Genomic DNA, 23,015 nt, shown 5'->3' with positions numbered 1-23,015 from the left:
TTTCAGAAAAAGGATGTCTTTTTCATCGGGGGAAAGTGCTACTAATAAAACAACAAGATCGACATCTTGTCCAACCACTAGAACTTGTTCGTTTTTCTCAGATATTTTGATGGCAGTACGAATAATTTGAACATCAGCAAACAAGATTGTGTAAAAAGATGCAGTTGCGTTAAAGCCGGCATGAAATGTACAACTATGTGCGGAACCTGTCGTTGGCAAAGTTGTTCGAATACTGAGCACATTCTAGAAACTATAGACGATGACAATATGTAGATGAAAGTATGAATGTTGGTTTAGTGGAATAGGCAATGTTTTTGTTTAAATTATACAGTATAATATCTGTTGCGTGTATATTTAGTACGTTAAAATACCTTAAGAGTCTATAATTTGAAAGGCGACCTGTATTTTTTTTTGTACTCCGTTTTTCAAACGGTTATTGCTCGAAATGCATTGGATAAATATAAATAATAAATAGAACCTTTTTTGTAGCAAATTTTATAAGGAATATTTTTGACGAGAATAAAATTTTCTGTGCGACTATAGTCTGTCCAACGAGAAGAACCTTGACAGTGATAGATGTGTCTGTCATTTTAATTTCAAAGTAGTTTATTTTATTTTACAAAGAAATAAGTTGGTACAACTGGAACTCATAGCAGGAAATTAATATATTTAAAATTTGACTGAAAAGGACAAGTGATTACTTCAAAATAATGTGAAACAAACTGTATAAAACTGAAAAAACATAATCGAGTTATTTTATTTAATAAAAAACGGTATGTGTTAATACAAAACAAACAAGAACAAGACGCCACATACAAAAAAAATATCAAAAAGAACTATTTCTTACTTTCAAGCTATTTGAAACTTCCCGCATTTATCATTATATTTATCAATATAACTAATGTACAAATACAAATTTGTAATATTCCGCAGGAATAAATAAAACAACATAAATAAAACAAACTATTTTATTAATAATAACATTTACCAAATTTTATATCTTAAAGGTTAATTAATTAACTTTAATCTTAATTTTTTTTAAACCAATAGGTACCTTTTGACATTATTTTTCTGCAGTACTAAAATCCATTATTTCCCTATCGTGTGATGTCGATATTTTATAGCTACTCCAGTTTTTAGTATGTGTTTAGTATGGTCGTTCTACCATATTCGAGATGCACTTATCTACGACGAGATGGTATACGAACTTTATTGATGGTAACTTTATTGGTGTATAAGACTTTCGGCCTGTGCAGCGAATATTAACCATAAACTGTGCTCTGGGTCTACAGTTAATTTTCACTCGATTTTTCCTCCACTTGATTTCAAAAGACACAAAACACACGTAATAACACGAATCAAAATGCATCATCTTCCAAAACGCAGTATTTGACTAAAAGTTGACACAAAATTCTAACCTATAATTTGGCAAGACTTTGACAAACGTCAAAAATCTAAAGGCGAGTTCATACGCATCGGCGTCCGTTTGTCGTTTATCGTTCCGTCAAACCAATAAAATTGAAATACGATCTGTCATTTTTTAAATAAACCAATAAAACTGGTTAAAAACAACAAGAGACGACGCATGACGGATTTATAATTAAACTCATCCATAGTTAACTTAAAAATTATTAGAAACTTTTTTTAGTTAAATAATTAGATTGGTATGGGACGTCATCTGCTTTTCTTCTGTCATCGTCTGTCGTCTGTCGAACCACCGCAGTGCGTATTGGGGGTGGTTTTTGGGGGTGAAGCTCACACTTTACAGTTAGGAACTCTTGATTTTAAAAAGTCTTTTTTAGTACGTATAACCTCAACATATCGAAACTTTATATTTTTTTTTTCTAAATATGCTAATATCAACGTACTATAGCGACGGATTTAACAGCTCATATGAAAGCAGTTCGTCGTACCTTGAAAAAAAAACACGTGGACGAACAGCGCGGACGCTCCGCCCCATGTGAAACAGCACTTAAATATTATGTATATTTTATATTAAAGGGTGATAGATAATCTTTTTTTATTAAGTCATTTTATTGAGTCAAGTGAATTGATCAAGTCACTTGAATTAAACTGACTTGAAAGCAGGGTGCAAAAAAATCAAGATTTTTAAAAAAATAAAAAAATCGAAAAAAAGTTTCTATAACTTTTACAGTTATTTTTCGATTTATCATAAGTTTTTAAACAAGTTGATTTTTTTTATTTAAATCCATGATTAAAATAAAAAAATCCGTTGATTTAAATCAAGTTGATTTAAATCATTGCACCCTGCTTAAAAGTATTACTACCGAGTTTACGCGTGTCATATCAAAAAGCTTCTGTTGGTTGATTCAAAATGGCGATAGTGCGTAAAGCCGTACTTTAAACTGCCTAATTACAATTTTCCGAATACAATTAGCAATATACAAGGTGTCCCAGACGGAGCGTGCATATATCTAACATTAACCGTTTTTGAGAAAAAAAAAATTAAAATTTTTACTTAAACTACCTGCCAAAAATATGTGTGAAATATATAGTGAAATAAAAAAAGTGGGTTTTCATTTGAAAAAAAAATGATTTATGATAATTTATTAGTCGCTTAATTCCATGACAGGTACCGCCATTATTATATGACATATGAACAATTTAATTTTTGAAATAGATAGCCACATCTTTATGTCACAGTAGTTGTGGTATTCACTAAATTTGACTTTTAGGCTATACAATTTTTTTTGACAGCAGTTTTTTTCAAACATCAACATTTTGTTTTCCCTCGTATAATTGACAGATGGGAACTCTCATTTTTAATTAAGAAAGAAATACTAAAAACTACATATTGCTTAAAAATCAACAAAATCGGCCCACTACAACAATATAAACTCACCGGCAAAAAAAACCGGCCACTAAAAACTTTTCCCAATTCCAAAGTTGGATTTCTCGCTAACCACTCATTAAATATTGATGATTTTTTAAATTTTAAATTGTAAATTAATTCCTTCTTAACGGATGCTACGTCAGAAATTTTTATTCCGAATTTATTTTGAGTATATACAGGGCACTATAATCAGACAAAGTTTTTTGTCCGAACTTTGTAACACGTTGTAGGGTGCAGCCGCTGTAGTAGCTATTGCTAAATCAAATCACATTGTAAACTCATCTTTTGTGAGTAATGTATTTTTTTAATCACGACATTATATCTGTTTGTATTGAAGATACGCTGTTTTAAAATGAAAGTCTCGGAAAAATGCTTCGCAGGCAGAAAGTTTTATGTATAAATCAAGGCAACGCACAGTGCTTCGTCCCATGGACAAAAATGGAAAAAAAAAGTTAAAATTTACTAATATCTGAATATGTAATTTTATACTTATAGCAATGTTCAACCATCCTGTATATTATTTTTCATAAACAGCGTTTTTTTGTTACCAAATATTTTCACTAAAAATAAATTTTGCGATCATTATCTTATATCAATGAAAAGAATAACATTCATAGTAGTTCTGTATATGGAGTTAAACGTAAACGAGTTAGTACGTACTTAATTGAAAGCCACTATGGATATTGTTAAACAAAGTATGTACTTTAAATTTATTTCTAAACAAGTTCGTGATTGTTTAGTTTTTATTTATTTTTTAAAATTATTCTTAAATGTGTATAAAAATTTTGCGTTTTCAAACTTCAAAAAGGCATTTAAAAAAAACATATCAAAACATATCGTATTTATTGAATATTTTTGTTGTCATATTCATACACTTTTAATTTTTGTATAGTTCACCTGCGTCTGCTTGCGACGAACTTTATTTTATAATACTTTTCAGATGGAGTAAAATTGATAAGCAATGCCGATCTGGTTAATACTTGGCTTGATCATAAGGACAAGAACTCAAAATTATTTGTATTTCAAAAAATGTGTTCTTTATTAGATATTGATGAACATTCCAGTCAAATGAGACCATTTGTGCCTGAAAAAGCCCACTATTTTGGAGCGAAACGTCGCATAAAAAAGTTTCCATCTTTCAATTTATTATAAAACCTCATACCCAAGAAAACGAAAAAATAATATATTGATATGGTCTATTAAAGAGGTAACTATTAACATCCGAACCCCTCATACCAACAAAAAGAACAGTAACAACGCGAAAAAGTAACATATTAGAAAATGATGTACAGAAATATCTTATATGTGAGGATATTTTATCTACCTGTGATTTGAATACTATAAATTTGGAAGATTCTGTCAGCAGTGATTCTTCTGAATCAGAGTAGTTACGATCTATGCATTTTGTTGACCTAAAGTAAATTTATAGTATCTTAAGTTTTTTTTAATTAAATATAGCATTAATGTTTCTTTTTCATTAAAGAAAAACATTTTTATCTTATATTGGCTTATATTGTAGGAATCATGTTCTAATGTTATTCCAATTCTTTTTTATCACAGGAGTTTATTTAATACTTACACCGTTTTCATACTATAAATTATTATTTCCTTAGATGGAACACAGCTCCCACATTTTTATTATTTATAAGATTTTTTTTTCATCAACGTGGGACTAAGAACATCATCATTTAGTACAATGAGAGTAGTAGTACATTTAGTAGTACTCATCATTTGTGTCAAATAAACCTAGTTTGAATAAATTGCCTACAATAAAAGAGAAGTTTTGCATTTTTGTCCTCTAGAGCCATATGTTCGAAGCACTGTGCAACGGTTGTCAAATTAAAAAATGCGATTATCTGTGACGCATGTTGCTCGTATTGTGGCTTTAATTGAGGATGGCCGAAGTCAACGTTACGTGTCCGATACCCTGGGTATACCTCGAACAACAACCCAGGATGCCTGGAATCGGTATAAGGAAAGGGGAAATTTCACCAGGCGAGTGGGTTCCGGAAGAAAACGGAAGACAAATGCAATTGACGACCGCTTTATTGTCCTGAATACTTTACGAAATCGTAGAATTACAGCGTTTCAGAATCAACATCTGCTACAAGCCGTGCGTAGAATTCAAGTCAGTCGGAGAACAATCCGACGAAGACTAAAAGAAAACAGCTTGTCTGTAAGAAGGCCTGCCACAGGACCCCAGCTACTTCCAAGACATCGTCGAGCACGTCTTGTTTGCGCGTTTGCATGTGAATTGGGATATTGAGCAATGCATTGAAGTCTTTTTTTTTAAGTCTCGGAAAAGAAGCACTTTTCCGAGACGTTTGTTTTAAAGCAGCGTATCTCCAATACAAACAGAGATAATGTCGTGATTAAAAAAACAAATTGCTCACAAAAGATGAGGCTACAATGTGATTTGATTTAGCAGTAGCTACTACAGCTGCTGCACCCTACAGCGTGTTACAAAGTTCGGGCAAAAAACTTCGTCTTATTGTTGTGCCCTGTATATGCTCAAAATCGAGGGGTGTCTCACTATTGGAATTACATGTACATTTTCTTGGCAGTCGCTGGCAGTCATTGGCAGTCTTATGGCAGTCGCCTATAATAATTACATGGCAGTCATAGGCAGTCTTCTTCATAGTCATTGGCAGTCGCTTAGCAATGGAAGGATATTTTGGCAGTACGTGTACATTTTTTACCCGAGTGAGACACCCCTCGCTCAAAATAAATTGGGAATAAAATTTCTGACGTAGCATCCGTTAAGAAGGAATTAATTTACAATTAAAAAAAAACAAATCATCAAAATCTAATGAGGGGTTCGTCAGAAATGCAACTTTGAAATTGGGACTAGTTTTTAGTGGCCGGTTTTTTTTTGCCGGTGAGTGTATATTAAACTTTAAAATATACATCAACAGTTTAAGATGCCCGTTTTTCGTGCAGATGAGTGTTTTAGGAGGCCGCGGTATACTCTTAAAGGTATTTGATGATAACTGATTATTGTTTGGTTATTTTGTCCCCATTAATAATTTATTTACATTTTTTTAGCAATGTTTACTTGGGGATTAAATGCTGGCCAACTAGGCCTTGGTACCACACTCCATTATTTGGTTTATGCTCCAAAAAAAGTGACAATTCTGGACTTTAGAGAGAGTTCTGATAGAATTAACTTGGTGTGCACCAGCACTGGAGCTATCGTAATTAGCACTATGAGGGGATTTGTTTATACTCTACATGATCACGAATGCAGACCCATTGCTTGGAAGTAAGTTATTACAGTCTACAGATTTCTCAGTTTGTCGTTCATCGTTCCGTCAAACCAATAAAATTGAAATATGATCTGTCATTTTTGAAATAAACCAATAAAGCTGGTTAAAAACAACAAGAGACGACGCATGACGGATTTATATATAAACCTATCCATATTTAACTTAAAAAATATTAGAAATATTTTTAATTAAAATAAATAGATTGGTATGGGACGTCATCTGCTCTTTTTTCTGTCACCGTCTGTCGTAATCTTACCTGAGAAAAAAAACAGAGTACATCAATGTCAAGGATTTTGTCGTTGGACAGATATACAGGGTGTCATTGAAATGGTGTAAAAATGTGGCTTTAAAAACGAAATAATCCAATTACCAAAATTCCTTATTAAAATAATGCATTCCTTAATTGATTCATAGTAAATGTTCAAAGTGACCACCATTCATTTCAATGTAGACATCTGATCTTCTTCTCCACGATCTGCCTAGATACCCTGTGGAATATCCTTGGTGTTGTCCGAATTTGATTGGAACAATCAATAATGCGTTGCCGTAGTTGCTTTTCAGTATTAATCGGCACTGAGCAAACCAAATTTTTTTAAAACCAAAAAAGTTTATTTCGTTTTTAAAGCAATAAGATGTTTTAAAAATCATGAAATTTTGATTTTCCAATTAATTATGTAATAATTACTTGGTTACTTTTGAACCGCCATAACTTTCAAAAGTTTAGGTTGATTAACCAGTTAGCAACCCATCAGAGCAATCTCTTTGCTTTCAATTTTCTCGAAAACCATCGCTCTGGGCGATGTTCAACAAGGGTACCTTTTTTGTAGGAAAAAGTATGTAGTTTTCAAAAAATGAACCCACGTTGCAAAAAAAATAACCTCAAAAAAGTTATTCACGAAATAACCCCTACCCTTGCAAAAACTACCCTTTCCGCTTTTCCAAATAATTTTTCAGTATCACCATTTGATTTAGGGTCAAAATTTATTTTTTTTTCGAAATTTTATCTCGTCTTTTAAGCCTACAATTTCAAAACAACCGTTTTTTAAATTCACCGTTTTAGTGCTCCTAACTCCCTTAATATGCATTTTCCGCCCTATACTTATAGGAACTTTTTTTACTATTTTTAGGAGTACTATCACCCCCCGACTTTACACCATTTCAATGACACCCTGTAGAATGTTTTTTTTTTATTTCTAGATTACATGATATATTGGCCATATCTGCTGTCGGAGGAAAATTTAACGAGGAATTGTACCCCGAATTGCGAAACAAAAGTAGCGATCTTAGAATAGCAATTGTGAAAACTGACGGAAGTGTACGGATCTGGCAAAGTTTTGATCGGGTTTTTCGCATGTGCCACTTCTCTATGCAGAGTCCCGGGATCGTTACCGATGTCAGCTTTAACGCCTGCCAATTACTTTTGGTCACCAAACACGGGGAAGCTTTTAAAGGTAAGATTGCTTAGTGGTGTATTTACGAGCCCTAACAACTATATGTTGGGACCAGGTCTTTTTTTGCAATAAAAATAGTAATTTGTTAAAGCGACTCAATCTATTTTGTTTATTATTCTAAATTCAAACATTACAATATGATCTAGACAATTTTACTATATTTTTATAACTTTGCAAACAAATCACTTTTGATAATAGCTTATTTTGCCAAAATCAAGCCAAATTTGCTGACAACTATATATAGTCTGTCCAACGAGAAGATCCTTGACAGTGATAGATGTGTCTGTCATTTTAATTTCAAAGTAGTTTATTTTATTTTACAAAGAAATAAGTTGGTACAACTGGAACGCATAGCAGGAATTATTTAAAATTTGATTGACAAGATGACAAGTGATTACTTCAAAATATTGTGAAAAAAACTGTATAAAACTGAAAAAATGTTATCGAGTTATTTTATTTCATAAAAAACGGTATGTGTTAATACAAAACAAACAAGAACAAGACACTACATACCAAAAAAATATATAAAAGAACTATTATTTACTTTCAAGCTTTATGAAACTACCCGCATTTATGATTATATTTATCAATATAACTTATGTACAAATACAAATTTGTAATATTCCACAGGAATAAATAAAACAACATAGGTAAATAAAACAAACTATTTTATTAATAATAACACCTACCAAATTTTATACCTTAAAGGTTGATTAATTAACTTTAATCTTAATTTTTTAAACCAGTACCTTTTGACATTATTTTTCTGCAGTACTAAAATCCATTATTTACCTATCGTGTGATGTCGATATTTTACAGCTACTCCAGTTTTTAGTATGTGTTTAGTTTGATCCTTCTACCATATACGAGATGCACTTATCTACGACGAAATGGTATACAAACTTTATCGATGGCAACTTCATTGGTGTAGAAGACTTTCTGCCTGGGCAGCGAATATTAACCATAAACTGTGCTCTGGGTCTACAGTTAATTTTCACTCGATTTTTCCTCCACTTGACTTCAAAAGACACAAAACACACGTAATAATACGAATCAAAATGCATTATCTTCCAAAACGCAGGGTATTTAACAAAAGTTGATACAAAATTATAACCTATAATTTGGCAAGACTTTGACAAGCGTCAAAAATGACAAAAATCTAAAGGCGAGTTCATACGCATCGGCGTCCGTTTGTCGTTCATCGTTCCGTCAAACCAATAAAATTGAAATACGATCTGTCATTTTTTAAATAAACCAATAAAACTGGTTAAAACAACAAGACACGACGCATGACGGATTTATATTTAAACCCATCCATAGATAACTTAAAAATTATTAGAAACTTTTTTTAGTAAAATAAATAGATTGGTATGGGACGTCATCTGCTTTTCTTCTGTCATCGTCTGTCGAAATCTTACCTGAGAAAAAAAACAGAGTATACTGGGACAGCACAACAAGAAATTTGTTTAATACGGAGTTACATCACCTTTCGCCTTAACAACTGCCTGAACTCTTAATGGCATTGTATTTACCAAAGATTGGTACATTTGAGGAGAAAAATTATCCCAAATTTCCTGCAGTTTTGTCCGCAAATCAAAAATTGTTCGTTGAGGGTGGTTTCTTAATGCCACACAGTTTCTATAACATTGAGGTCCGGACTACTTGCAGGATAGGATAGAAATTTTATATTATTATTACCGAACCAATTTTTAGTTGATTTTGCTGAATGGCACGATGTTCCATCTTGTTGAAAAATATAGTCTTCGTTTGGAAACAATTCTTGAGCACTAGGCAAAAGTGAGGTCTCAAGTATATATGTTTATATTTTTGGGCGTTAACAGTGCCATCTATAGAATTTAATTTGCCCAAACCTCTTGCTGACATGCAACCCCAAACCATAATCCCCTTAGGAAATTTAACAACCCTCTTTAAGCAATCTTTATGAAAGGCTTCTGCATTATTTCGTATTATTCTTTTTCGATAAACTCCAACGCAAACATCAAATTTAGACTCATCGCTAAATATGACCTTATTCCAATCATTTTGTGTCCACGATAATTTAGATTTTGCTCAATTGTAGCGATTTTTCTTTTGAATTTCTGTCAGTAGCGGTTTTTCTTTGGCCTAAATAAGAATTTGTATCAATAATCTTCAGGTAATTGAGTATCCACACAAAATAAAGTTTACCTTGTAAAACCCCAGACCGCATTTATGGATATATTTTCGGCAACATTATCTTGATATATTTAATCCAGTTACAGTATTCCATTTAACTGTTACTTCGCGAAGAGTACTTCTTCTCGCAGACTTGCAAATTTCTACTAAATTTCGTAAATCTCTCTGAGATACAACTTTTGGCCTTCCCGAACTTTTACCTCTAACGCCTACACTGGCAGATTCGCCGTATTTTTTTATTATATTAAAGACCGTGGTTTTTGGAATACTTAAATCATCAGAGATTTTTCGAATTGTTTTTCCAGTACTGTATTGACGAATGATAATTTCGCGTAGTTTTTGATTTGTAGTTTTTCCACGGACCATTACTTTGGATTAAATTAACAAAATTGAAAATTAATAAAATTAAAATTACTTACAGTAAGCCTCACTACTCAAAGTATCGAGTCACTTACAAGCTGTCAATGCTGAAGTAAACAGTTTGCGACATTTGTGACGTTTATAGCAAAGCCGCCTATGATATTAATTATTTAAAAATACTTGTCCCAACATTTAGTTGTCAGACAAATTTGTCCTTTTATGAACAAAATCCGCTACTGTAAATATGGATTGATTTACAAATTCATAAAAATATTGTCAAGTTGTTTAGGATATATGGCTATGTTTATATTTAAAAAATTAAACATATATTTTTCAGTCATTTTGAAAAACCAGGGCAATAATTCCAAAATATGACCTTGTCCCCAACATATAGTTGTTAGGGCTCGTACCATGAAAGCTTCAACCAAAAATATTAAATACCGGGAAATACAATGATTCATTCGTAAAATCGCGGGTGATGTGGCAAATGCTCCTATCTGCCATTTTTTTCAAAATTGAGATTATTTTAGCATAAAGTTCTATGAGTCATTATGCACTTATTGACAAAAGGTAATATCTGAAAATAAAAAAATTACGGCATAAGCTAAAGAAAAGAAAACCTTCTATCTGAAACCAGCTGTTATTTTGGTCACACAAACTCCTATCTACTTATTTTGATTAAAAAGCAAAAGGTCCTAACTATAATCAGGTGATATTAAAAAGCAATTTCTCCTATCTTCATAACTTTGCGTTAAAAACCAGCGAGTCGTGACACGCTTCTTGTGCTTGTTGGATTTTTTAGTTATATTTTGAACTAAAATTAAGGTGATTTCTACAGTTTTTTCATTTTTTTATAAAACTATGAAAGCAAATTATCCTATCTTACTTTTACCACAAGCAAAACGTCCTATCCTTTATAATTCTAAAATACAAATAATCCGATGTGCCATTTTATCAGAAGCAAAAAATCCTATCTGATTTAATAAACAAGTTTACAGTTTAATTGCTTTCAAATAAATATAGTATATTTATATTAGACCTAAAATAGCCGAATAGAAGAAAAAATTTATAAAGTTTTGATATGTTGAGATTAGACGCACCAAAAAGGGCCTTTTCAAAATCAAAAGAGTTCTTAACTCTAAAGTGTGAGCTTCACCCCAAAAAACCACCCCCAATACGCACTTCGATGGTTTTTCGCTTTTTTCTCAGAATCCGTTGGTCCCCCAAAAAAATTTGGATTATACTTACCAAAAATATTCCTCATAAAATTTTCTACAAAAAAGGTTCTATTCATTATTTATATTTATCCAATGCATTTCGAGCAATAACCGTTTGAAAAATGGAGTACAAAAAAAATACAGGTCGCCTTTCAAATTATAGTCTCCCGAGGTATTTTAACGTGCTAAATATACACGCAAAGTAAACTAACATTCATACTTTCATCTACATATTGTCATCGTCTATAGTTTCTAGAATGTGCTCACAGTATTCGAACAACTTTGCCCACGACAGGTTCCGCACATAGTTGTACATTTCATGCCGGCTTTAATGCAACTGCATCTTTTTACACAATCTTGTTTGCAATTGCACGTTATTAATGGCATAATTGAAACAGGGGCGGGCGATTCTGTTGTATATAAAGGTGACAGGGTGTTGTTGATTTTCTTCCAGCCCCACTGGTCGGGTTTTATAGGTTGTTCTTGCCATATTTGTACTTGAAGATATGTGCTCCGGGAATGTTGCCTAGCTGCAGTAGATGTGGGAGGCAATTTTGATAAAAGTACCGTGCTGTTTGCTTGACCAACTAACTTTCAATAAGTTAGTTAATAAGCGTATCTTAGTTTTAACAAGCGTATCTTTGCTCACTAAGGCTCCCTTCAGATTATTGAAGTTTGTATAGTTTCAGTATAAACGTATATAACCAGTATAAACGTATAAACCAGCTTTTTCAATTTCTTCAGGTGTTGACTTTGCGTTGTTAAAAATATCGACGATACTATCAAGGTCTTTTTCTTTATTAAATATTTGTACGTGTTGTTGTTTTCCTTTTCCAAGAAATCCTGATGTTGTGTCACACCCGCCAATAGCGTGCATAAATAAAATTGATTTTTTTAAATTACGTGTAATACTGGATGATTGCAAGTCTCTCGAACTATACATTCGTTGTTTCACATTACCTATGGCTTCTTTCAGAAAAAGAATGTCTTTTTCATCGGGGGAATGTGCTGCTAATAAAAAAAATCGGTAAAAAAACTTTTAAGTTAAACGGTTTTATCTTATGTGCACTGAAAACTAGAAAATAATAATAACAATTAGGTATTTTGAACTTCTAGTTCAGAAATATTTTAGTACTAGGCAGAATAGCTTTTAGGCATATTAGACTAAAATAAAAACGTGGGGCCCATTAACTATTGCTGTAATACTTTCTTCTAACTAAGTGTGGATTGCATCGACTTACTATAATCGTAACTAGAGATTTTGACAATCAATAACCAGCCGTGGCGGCTTCATCAGCGAACGCCGAGCTCATATACCAAAGTATAAAGATATGCTTTGCCATAGGTAGGATTTCAGAGGGGCCCCACGTTTTTATTTTAGTCTAATATGCCTAAAAGTATTCTGCCTAGTACTAAAATATTTTCTGAACTAGAAGTTCAAAACAACTAATTGTTATTATTATTTTCTAGTTTTCAGTGCACATAAGATAAAACCGTTTAACTTAAAAGTTTTTTACCGATTTTTTATTTTCTAGTTTTTAGTATTTAACGGAAATGCCTACCGAATATTCCTCATTCTATTTAATTCATTTAGTGCATCATTGTTACATGGTTTTTTACCTGATAATTTATTACAATCTAATTCCTCAACACATAGCCCTTCCAGAGACTTGACTCGACTTAGAGCCACGTATGCTTGCCCTTCCTCAAACAATTTTGAGCCCAAATACACTACTGCATGGTCGACTGTGCTGCCCTGCATTTTATAGACGGTGGATGCCCATGACAAAATTAAGGGTAACATCCTTCTTTCAGCCGTACCATAATTGAATTTTGCTGGAAACTGTATGGCTTTCGGGTGTATAACGTGCATGCCGTCTCTGCCAAAGTCAATCCAAACTGATGGTACATCTGTTTCGTACATTTGGGTTCGACGGAACTGAGGCCAAACAATTTCTGTAATGTGGCCTATAGCACCATTTACCAATCCTTTTCTAACGTCAATGTTGGACCGCAACATTACTTTTGCTCCTACAAATATTTCAAGTACTGATGGTAAGCCTCCAGTCTTATTTATATCTGTTGGTATTATATTTGCTAAATTTAAATTATCTGTATTTCGTGTGGCGTCAATTAGTTGGTCCTGTGCTTTAATGGTATAAATTCGAGATCCCTTATTCCGGAACAGATTTAAAACAGCAGCGTTGTGATTGTTTACTTGCTGATTAGTGGGGTATACCCTTAACGCTTTGTCTGTTGCAAACTCATCACTTGAGTTTTGAAGTTCCCACTAGTAATGGACATTTTAACGGTCGACCCCCCCAGAGGTCCAGTAGAGGGGCAAGGCTATAATATACAACAAGAGGCGCCCAATCTTGAGGGGAAAACGCTTGCGTCATTACATTTTTAGCCACCCTAATGCCATACAGTTCTCAGCACGTTTTAACGTATTACCTTAACTTAGGTGATAAAGCTACCGCTAACTACGTAGGTACATCTAATCACCTATTTTTTTTTATCTGTCCTTCTAACGTCACACAATCTTGGACACACCTGTTCTGGACACGACTACTCATGCCCTCACCTAATACGCCATTTTGTAACGACGTCCATCTTGGATTTTAAATTTTGTCATAATCACAGTATTCTACTAGTGTAGCCCTTTCATTTGATACCCATATTGAGGGGGTTGTGGAAAAATATGAAATCCGCCATTTTGTACCGGCGGCCATCTTAGATTTACAATGTTATTGATATTACTATATTGTATTGTCATCGGAACTAAAGCTGTGTACCAAATTTCAGATCAATCTGACAACAGGAAGGTACTTAAATTTCAATTTCTAATTTTGACCCAAACAAATAAATAAATACAGTACGGGTCGAGCTAAATAAAACCGTTTAACAACAAAATCGACATCTTGTCCAACGACTAGAACTTGTTCATTTTTCTCCGATATTTAGATGGCAGTACGAATAATTTGAACATCAGCAAACAAGATTGTGTAAAAAGATGCAGTTGAATTAAAGCTGGCATGAAATGTACAACTATGTGCGGAACCTGTCGTGGGCAAAGTTGTTCGAATACTGAGCACATTCTAGAAACTATAGACGATGACAATATGTAGATGAAAATATGAATGTTAGTTTAGTGGAATAGGCAATGTTTTTATTTATATTATACAGTATTATATCTGTTGCGTGTATATTTAGCACGTTAAAATACCTTGGGAGACTATAATTTGAAAGGCGACCTGTATTTTTTTTGTACTCCATTTTTCAAACGGTTATTGCTCGAAATACATTGGATAAATATAAATAATGAATAGAACCTTTTTTGTAGCAAATTTTATAAAGAATATTTTTGACAAGAATAAAATTTTCTGTGCGACTAATGGTTTTCGCGAAAAACGAGAAAAACCACCGCAGTGCGTATTGGGGGTAGTTTTTGCGGGTGAAGCTCACACTTTACAGTTAGGAACTCTTTTGATTTTAAAAAGTCTCCTTTTAGTACGTATAACCTCAGCATATCAAAACTTTATAATTTTTTTTCTAAATGTATGCTAATATCAACGTACTAATAGTATTTAATAGAAAACATACATTATAATGTATTTTCAATAGCCAAGCCTTCTAAGTCGTTCGGTTTTTGAAAAACCCGTTTTTATTGCCTCCTGTAAGGTTATTGTTTCAGTAGATAGGAACATTTGCCAGATCATCCGCGAAATGCTCTATAGGGTGGTGACAATTTCGATGCTCAACATTGGCATCTCAGAAACTACAAGAGATAGGAATTCGGTTAAATGGGACAAAAGTTGCGTAATTAGTATTTTGACAAACACCTATGAAGAAAACCCCGGTATCTTGATTAGTTTCGGATTTATGTCAAAAAAATGAAAATAATACGTTTATTTTAAATGACAATATCTTGTGAACTATTGTATCTATTGCGACGTAAGTTGGTAGTTTTATATTTTTGACTTCGGCCGATTAAATGCCGTTTTCAGAAAATGTCTAAGCCTTCTAGATTTCGCACAACAACAGTCAAGTTTTGTTTTCTTATGACCGCCATTTTGAATTTTTATACTATTAGATATAGCAAAAAATAATCTGTACGGTGGTATCTAATTTTTATTCATTATTATGTAAATTCACTAAAAAATTGGATTTTTTTAAAATTCGCTCAAAAGATCAACTCTGTTAAGAGTCCATTTGCGCTAGACCGCTCGGGTCGGTCTCAGGGGTCGGGTAGAGCGGGTGTGCTGTGGAAGGCGGTCCGTTCACTATCCCCCACCGCCTGATTTTTGGTCGAACGCATTCAGTGTAAATCACATCTGAATAATTCCCATATTATTTGATAGAAGTATTTATTTCTCCAGCGTCAGAACTTAAAATAACGTATTTTTTAATTTTTATTCCATATTACATTTATTTAATTTTTGATTTTAAATAAAAATAATATGAAATGCATTTATACTTAATAATGTTTTTTTTTTAAATTGGCAATAAAGTAAACAGTATCATAATTCAGATAGTTCCGTAAGTAGGAGAGGAGGTATATGATTTTAAGAATAATTTTGAAGCAATAATAATAATCATAATAATGTTTATTTAAATATCTAGGGATACCATATTATGTATAACGTTTTGTACAACAATAAGTTAACATATTTCTAAATAAAAAAAACTGTAGAACTTAATACTAGTACATTTTTTTTTCATAACACAATAATAATAATATTACAATTCTATATAATATATAACCATGTACATTTTCAAAATAAACACCTAGGGTTACTAGGAATTTAATTCACTTTTATCTATAGAAAAAAAATCTCCGAAGACAATAAGCGGTATAAAAAATATTTGAAAAATAAAAATCCTTTGTAAACAACCGCGTGCGAAGACAATGTCTTTGATGATTTTCGATGCACCAGTTTGTTTATTGAGCGGTCCGTTTATTTACCTCAATGCTATATAATATAATATTAATTTCTTTTATATATTACAGTCTCTTTGGTGGATTCGAATTTATAACGCATAAAATTACAATGTCCTTATGTGCCGCTCTTCAAAATTATAGATAGATACATAACTAAAATCCCTATTTTTTACGAAAAAGTGGAAAAGCTTTAAAAGTATATAACTATGTATGAAAACATGTAAACCAAACAAAATAACATAATAACGATTTTCAGTGACAAAAAATAGTAAAAATAATTAGTAAATTTCCACACATAAATAAGCGTCATTCAATTTATGTAAAAATATTAGAAAAAATATAATATATATAAATTATAAATATTAGGGGCAACGGCCTAACTACGATGAAACACCGGTTCCCATTAGAACACCGAAGTTAAGCGACGTAAGGCGATACTGGTAGATGGACGGATGACCGGTTCGAAACTCTGTATCGTGCTGTTGTCCAAAGGAAAAGTGTAAAATCTATTGATACACACTGCTCATTCACGCCGGTTTGAGGCCGGATGAGATCGGATATCTCGTTAATTTAGACACTTCCTAAGTCGGTAGGCCACTGACCATGATATGGCCGAGGACCGCGGTTCGGATTCCGCGTAAACAAAGTAGGCCCCGTCCAGATTAGCCCTGGCAGCAAAAAGGACGTTAACTAACTGAAATCTTTACTTTTACTTTTTTACTTTACTTTTTATAAATATTAGAAAAAATAATAAATTCATAATATTTATTACAATCATTTATAAATATTTATCCTAAATATTTAGAAATAATTAAATTTGCCATCAGTTTGAGTTTGCTTAAATAGAACAAGTAACATACAATTTACGCGAAACTGACGATATGGCCACAGACAACAAATTGCAGAGTTTCACAATTCAGCATAAAATGGCCAGCAATATTTATTAAAAAAATATATATATAACTGTAATCAGAAAACCTTAATTTATGTCTGTATTGTATCGGAATTTTAACTTATTTTTAAACGGCCTTTTGGGCGATGTGGGGTACCCGATCCATTTTGAAGAAAAAATATTAAACGCTGGACTTAAATTAAAATTTGTTTTTAACATATCGTAAAAAAACAAAAATTAAAAATGTAGTCCAAAAAATAAAAAAATATTGGGGTGGGCCCCCCTTGTCACTTAAGGGTATAAAAATAGATAACAACCTATTCTCAGACCTACTGAATATATATATATATATATATATATATATATATATATATATATATATATATATATATATATATATATATATATATATATATATATATATATATATATATATATATATAAAATTTAATCAAAATCGGTGAAGCCGTTACGGAGAAGTATGGTAACAAAAAATTAAAAAAAAACAGCCCCTATTTGTAAGTGAAAATTTAGTGTTGTATGTTTTTTTAATGCCACATCGTAAAAAAACAAAAATTAAAAATGTAGTCCAAAAAATAAAAAAAATTGGTGTGGACCCCACTTGTCAGTTAAGGGTATAAAAAATAGATAACAGCCTATTCTCAGACCTACTGAATAGACATATAAAATTTAATCAAAATCGGTGAAGCCGTTACGGAGAAATATGGTAACAAAAAATTAAAAAAACAGCCCTTATTTGAAAGTGAAAATTTAGTGTTGTATGTTTTTTTTAATGCCACATCGTAAAAAAACAAAAATTAAAAATGTAGTCCAAAAAATAAAAAAAAATTGGGGTGGGCCCCCCTTGTCACTTAAGGGTATAAAAATAGATAACAACCTATTCTCAGACCTACTGAATATACATATAAAATTTAATCAAAATCGGTGAAGCCGTTACGGAGAAGTATGGTAACAAAAAATTAAAAAAAACAGCCCCTATTTGAAAGTGAAAATTTAGTGTTGTATGTATTTTTTAATGCCACCTCGTAAAAAAAACAAAAATTAAAAATGTAGTCCAAAAATAAAAAAAAATATTGGGGTGGGCCCCCTTGTCACTTAAGGGTATAAAAATAGATAACAACTTATTCTCAGACCTACTGAATATACATATAAAATTTAATCAAAATCGGTGAAGCTGTTCCGAGAAATATGGTAACACAAAATTTAAAAAAAAACAGCCCTATTTGAAAGTGAAAATTTAGTGTTGTATGTTTTTTTAATGCCACATCGTAAAAAAACAAAAATTAAAAATGTAGTCCAAAAATAAAAAAAATTGGGGTGGGCCCCCTTGTCACTTAAGGGTATAAAAATAGATAACAACCTATTCTCAGACCTACTGAATATACATATAAAACTTAATCAAAATCGGTGAAGCCGTTACGGAGAAGTATGGTAACAAAAGAATAAAAAAAAACAGCCCCTATTTGAAAGTGAAAATTTAGTGTTGTATGTATTTTTTAATGCCACCTCGTAAAAAAAAACAAAAATTAAAAATGTAGTCCAAAAAATAAAAAAATATTGGGGTGGGCCCCCCTTGTCACTTAAGGGTATAAAAAATAGATAACAACTTATTCTCAGACCTACTGAATATACATATAAAATTTAATCAAAATCGGTGAAGCCGTTCCGGAGAAATATGGTAACAAAAAAATTAAAAAAAAACAGCCCCTATTTGAAAGTGAAAATTTAGTGTTGTATGTATTTTTTAATGCCACATCGTAAAAAAAAACAAAAATTAAAAATGTTGTCCAAAAAATAAAAAAATATTGGCGGGGCCCCCCTTGTCACTTAAGGGTATAGAAAATAGATAACAGTCTATTCTCAGACCTACTGAATATACATATAAAATTTAATCCAAATCGGTGAAGCCGTTACGGAGACATATGATAACAAAAATTTAAAAAAAAACAGCCCCTATTTGAAAGTGAAAATTTAGTGTTGTATGAATTTTTTAATGCCACATCGTAAAAAACAAAAATTATTTTTTTTTCCAAAAAATAAAAAAATTGGGGGGGCCTCCCTTGTCACTTAAAGGTATAAAAAATAGATATCAACCTATTCTCCGACATACTGAATATACATAATATAAAATTTCATCAAAATCGGTCAAGTCGTTTCCGAGGAGTACGGTAACTAAAACTGTGACAAGATTGTTGTGATTATATATCACTGTAATCACAAAACTTCAATCTATTTCCCTCCAGTAACAGAATTTTAAAATATATTTTTATTTTCGAGAAAATTTAGTCCAAACATAAGGTTTATTTTGTTTATGTTTGACCAACAAAATCTTAAAAATGAAGAAGTTATCTAAAAATGTGCTACACGACGGATTTAGTATAATCCTTTATCTTTAATTTCCTTCTTCGTATGTGTAAAAATACCTAGCCAGTTTGACATAAAACGTTAAATGCCGAACGCTTATTTTGCTACTTTTTCGGACTAGTGAAATGGACTCTTAAGTGTCAAATCTGGACACATAAATGTATAATAGATTGTGTAAAGTGTATTAACAGTCAACAATATGTTTACAAGTGAGGAAACATGAGATATATATGACGCTTAGTTAAAAAATAACAGAAATTCCGATATAGCATGCACAATTTATAGAACATTGTATCCTGAAAGGACACAGCCTCATCGCCATTTTCGCAAGGATTTCAAGAAATTTAGCAGTTGCTGGTAGCTTTAAAAAACAAGAGCGCAATATTTTATAAGGCTTAATGATATTATTATGCCGGCTCAGATTGAAATAAGTCCGAAAACTTCTAGCCGTAAAATAAGTCGCGAGTGTTGTATAGTAAACGCCACGAATGTTTGGGAGTGATTCATCGCTTGATGAAGTTAGAATCGACACGCGCGCTATCATTTTTACGTTAAAAACGTAAATTTTTACCGCCAACGTAGGTTTTTAAAGGCCCAGTCTAATCATCTACCTGCGCTCCTACTTATTCTAAAATGTTAGCGTGATTGACAAAGACGATACTGTATCGCGTTTCTTTGATTGATTCGTTTATGTGCGTCAATCCATTGGTGTGCTTGCAGTGCGATCAATGGGGCATTCCATTTTGTATTTATAACCAAATATATGTTTTGACAAGACTTTGACAGTTAAAACAACAAATTACAACAGATTATATATTGATTATTCTATAACTTGAAACACCACGGCACTGGAATTAAGTTTTATGTGACCTTGAACAGATTAGTTCACATGGTAGCGACCGATGAATCACTCCCAAACATTAGTGGCGTTTACTATATAAGCGATTCTTATGTCGGGAAAATTATCAAAAAACATAATATCAAAATTTAAATGTGTACCAAATTTACATTTTTTTGCATGCTGTTGATCACAAGAGAAGATTACAATTTTGCAAATGGTTTCGGGGAAGTGTTCAAGAAAGCCCCATTTTTTATAAAAAATATTATGGACTGATGAATCTTTATTTACAAATTCTGGTACATTTAAAAGAAAAAAAAATTGACATTATTATGCAAAAGAAAATCGTAATTTAATTAGAGAAACCAGACTACAAATAATCTGATTTGGTGATATACTGATATGAGAGAGTCATTTTACGACAATTCCTTGTATTGACCTGTATTGAACTCTAGTACACAATTTTTGTGCGTCCAGATTTGACACTTAAATAGAATAAACAAAAAATAACTTGCTGACATGTAAAGTGTCAATTGGATCTCCAAGGTAGACTTGATCTTTTTAAAAAATCTATTTTTTAGCGAATTTATATAATAATGAATAAAAATTAGATAGGTATAGACTTTGTTTGCTCTATTTAGGCCCCGTGTCTTCAGTTATAAATAAATAACTTTTATCTAACAAATAACCATCTAAAACATAAACAATCTAGAGCCTGCTATCTATAGGATATAACATGTGGGTATTTTCATACAAAATAATCCAATAGATAACAATTTGGAGGAGGGGCCGCCTACGGACCGTTAGACTTAGACACTCCGCAGAGAAAGTGTTGCCAATATAAGATATCTGAAATTGAGATGGTTATATATGAAAACTCTATAAAACAGACAGAGACAAAAACTCGGAACTTCAAATCGTTAGATTAAAAATAAAAAGTGAGGTTATTGTTCAGTTGTCAAAAGATCGTCAAAATGAAAATAAAAACAATAAAATTCAACTAAACTATATTTTGTGTTCAACTTCAACTAGTCCTATTATATAGGCTATTTAAATTTACATTTATGGAAAAAGGGAAAGATAATTCAATTTCAGCAGTGGTGCAATAGATCTATGAATGGAATGCTATTTATAAGAAATGAAAACAAGAAAAAATAATCTGTAAGTAATTTATAGTTTAATTACATGATATTACTGTTATATTTATTATATTAACATTTTAGTACAATTGATAATAGAAAATATGGAAGAAGCTGGTGAAGTGCAAGCAGAGATTTATAAACAAATCCTAAAACCACCATCTGGTAAGCTATTAATATTGAAAATTAAAATTAGCATAAGACTGTTAGTAATAACAAATATGTTATTGTTCTAGGGCTTCTCATAGTAAAGAAATAGGTAGGATAGCATCAATGATAGTATATATATAATACTTATTATATACTTACTATAATAGATAAATGCACTTATACTTTTGTCTTAATAATAATTTGTCATATTACTTTTATTTTTAAGAACTCAAAGTGATGGAACTTCAAAAAAAAAAAGAAAAAATGAAGGAAAAATCTTTTCTAAACAAAGGTGAACTAACTGGAATTCAAAGGACCACAACACAGGTGTTTTAGCAAGGTTTAGCTAGAGAGTTACTTAAAAAACAGCATGGAGAAGAGATGTACCGTAATGATCGAAAAAGTAAAATTGTAACACAAAAGAAATAAAAGCAAATGTGAGTTGAATAACAGGTTTTATAAGGTTCCTGTTATAATATTAATGAATTAAGATATGCGAATTAAAAATGATATAAATAGTTTGATTTAAAAAGTTTTATTTATTTTTTACCTACTTTAGAGCTTTATTAAAAACTAGTTGAAGCCTGGCGCATCCGCCACGACATCAGGAAAAAAATACTTTTATTTTTTTTAATTAAATGAAAAACAAAAAATCCGGCGACGGCAGTTTCTAGAAGGGCCAATTAGCTATCTTTTAGTAAAAAAAGCAACTTTCTAGAGCAAGTCGTTACTTCAGTAGAGACGACACAGATAAACATTATCATTTTATATATTATCTTAATATATAAAAACTGCTAATGTTTATCTGTATCATAATAATTATGTCGATACGTAATGATTTATAATTGAAAGGATTTAAATAAAATAATTTATAAATTGCTGTTTTATCACTATTATCCTGACTTAATGCATTTTCTTCGTTCTGATGCTCTAACAGAACAGAGGCTCTCTTTATTTTGTAACAGTCCTTATAAAGTCCGGCACTAGCAACAATAGTTTTTTGCACCATTTCAATGTGTTTATTGGTGTTTATACCCATGTTATACCCTATACGTTCTAAAATGGTTATAGTCTACATATTCAGAATAGGTAAGTCTTTTCCAAATAATCGAATTTATTGGAATAAACGAAATCTTCAGTAGTAACAATGTCTTGGTTGTGTTAAGCAATTTTGTCAAATAAAATCAATATCTTCTCATGCCTTTGCTCATGCGTCAAATTTTTATCCTACAAATAAAGCGCTATTTGGCAGTTCAGGTCCCAAATAGGATATCTGAGGGATAAGGTTATTTTATCTAATAGATATTGCTATCTATAGGTGAAGATACACGTTTTTCTGCTATCTA

At 31.8% G+C, this 23,015-nt stretch overlaps 1 protein-coding gene across 4 annotated transcripts in view; it reads left to right on the top strand.

Annotated features, from left to right (window-relative positions):
• Nucleotides 1-23,015, top strand: part of LOC115876499 (inhibitor of Bruton tyrosine kinase) — a 102,039-nt gene that overhangs the window by 31,875 nt on the left and 47,149 nt on the right. For all 4 annotated transcript variants that reach the window (XR_004049158.1, XM_030892299.1, XM_030892297.1 and 1 more), the window contains 2 exons: nt 5,900-6,116; nt 7,318-7,571. Coding sequence is in view for 3 of the 4 variants with exons in the window: in XM_030892299.1 (XP_030748159.1) it covers nt 5,900-6,116; nt 7,318-7,571 (471 nt within the window). In the remaining variant the exon portion in view is untranslated. The remainder of the gene's footprint in view (nt 1-5,899; nt 6,117-7,317; nt 7,572-23,015) is intronic.

Source organism: Sitophilus oryzae, unplaced genomic scaffold (genome assembly GCF_002938485.1).
Source record: "Sitophilus oryzae breed Bouriz unplaced genomic scaffold, Soryzae_2.0 scaffold_1436_pilon_pilon, whole genome shotgun sequence".
In the NCBI taxonomy this organism is placed as follows: Eukaryota; Metazoa; Arthropoda; class Insecta; order Coleoptera; family Curculionidae; genus Sitophilus; species Sitophilus oryzae.
The sequence above is the reverse complement of the archived record's forward strand: the minus strand, read 5'-3'. Positions and strand labels throughout refer to the sequence as shown.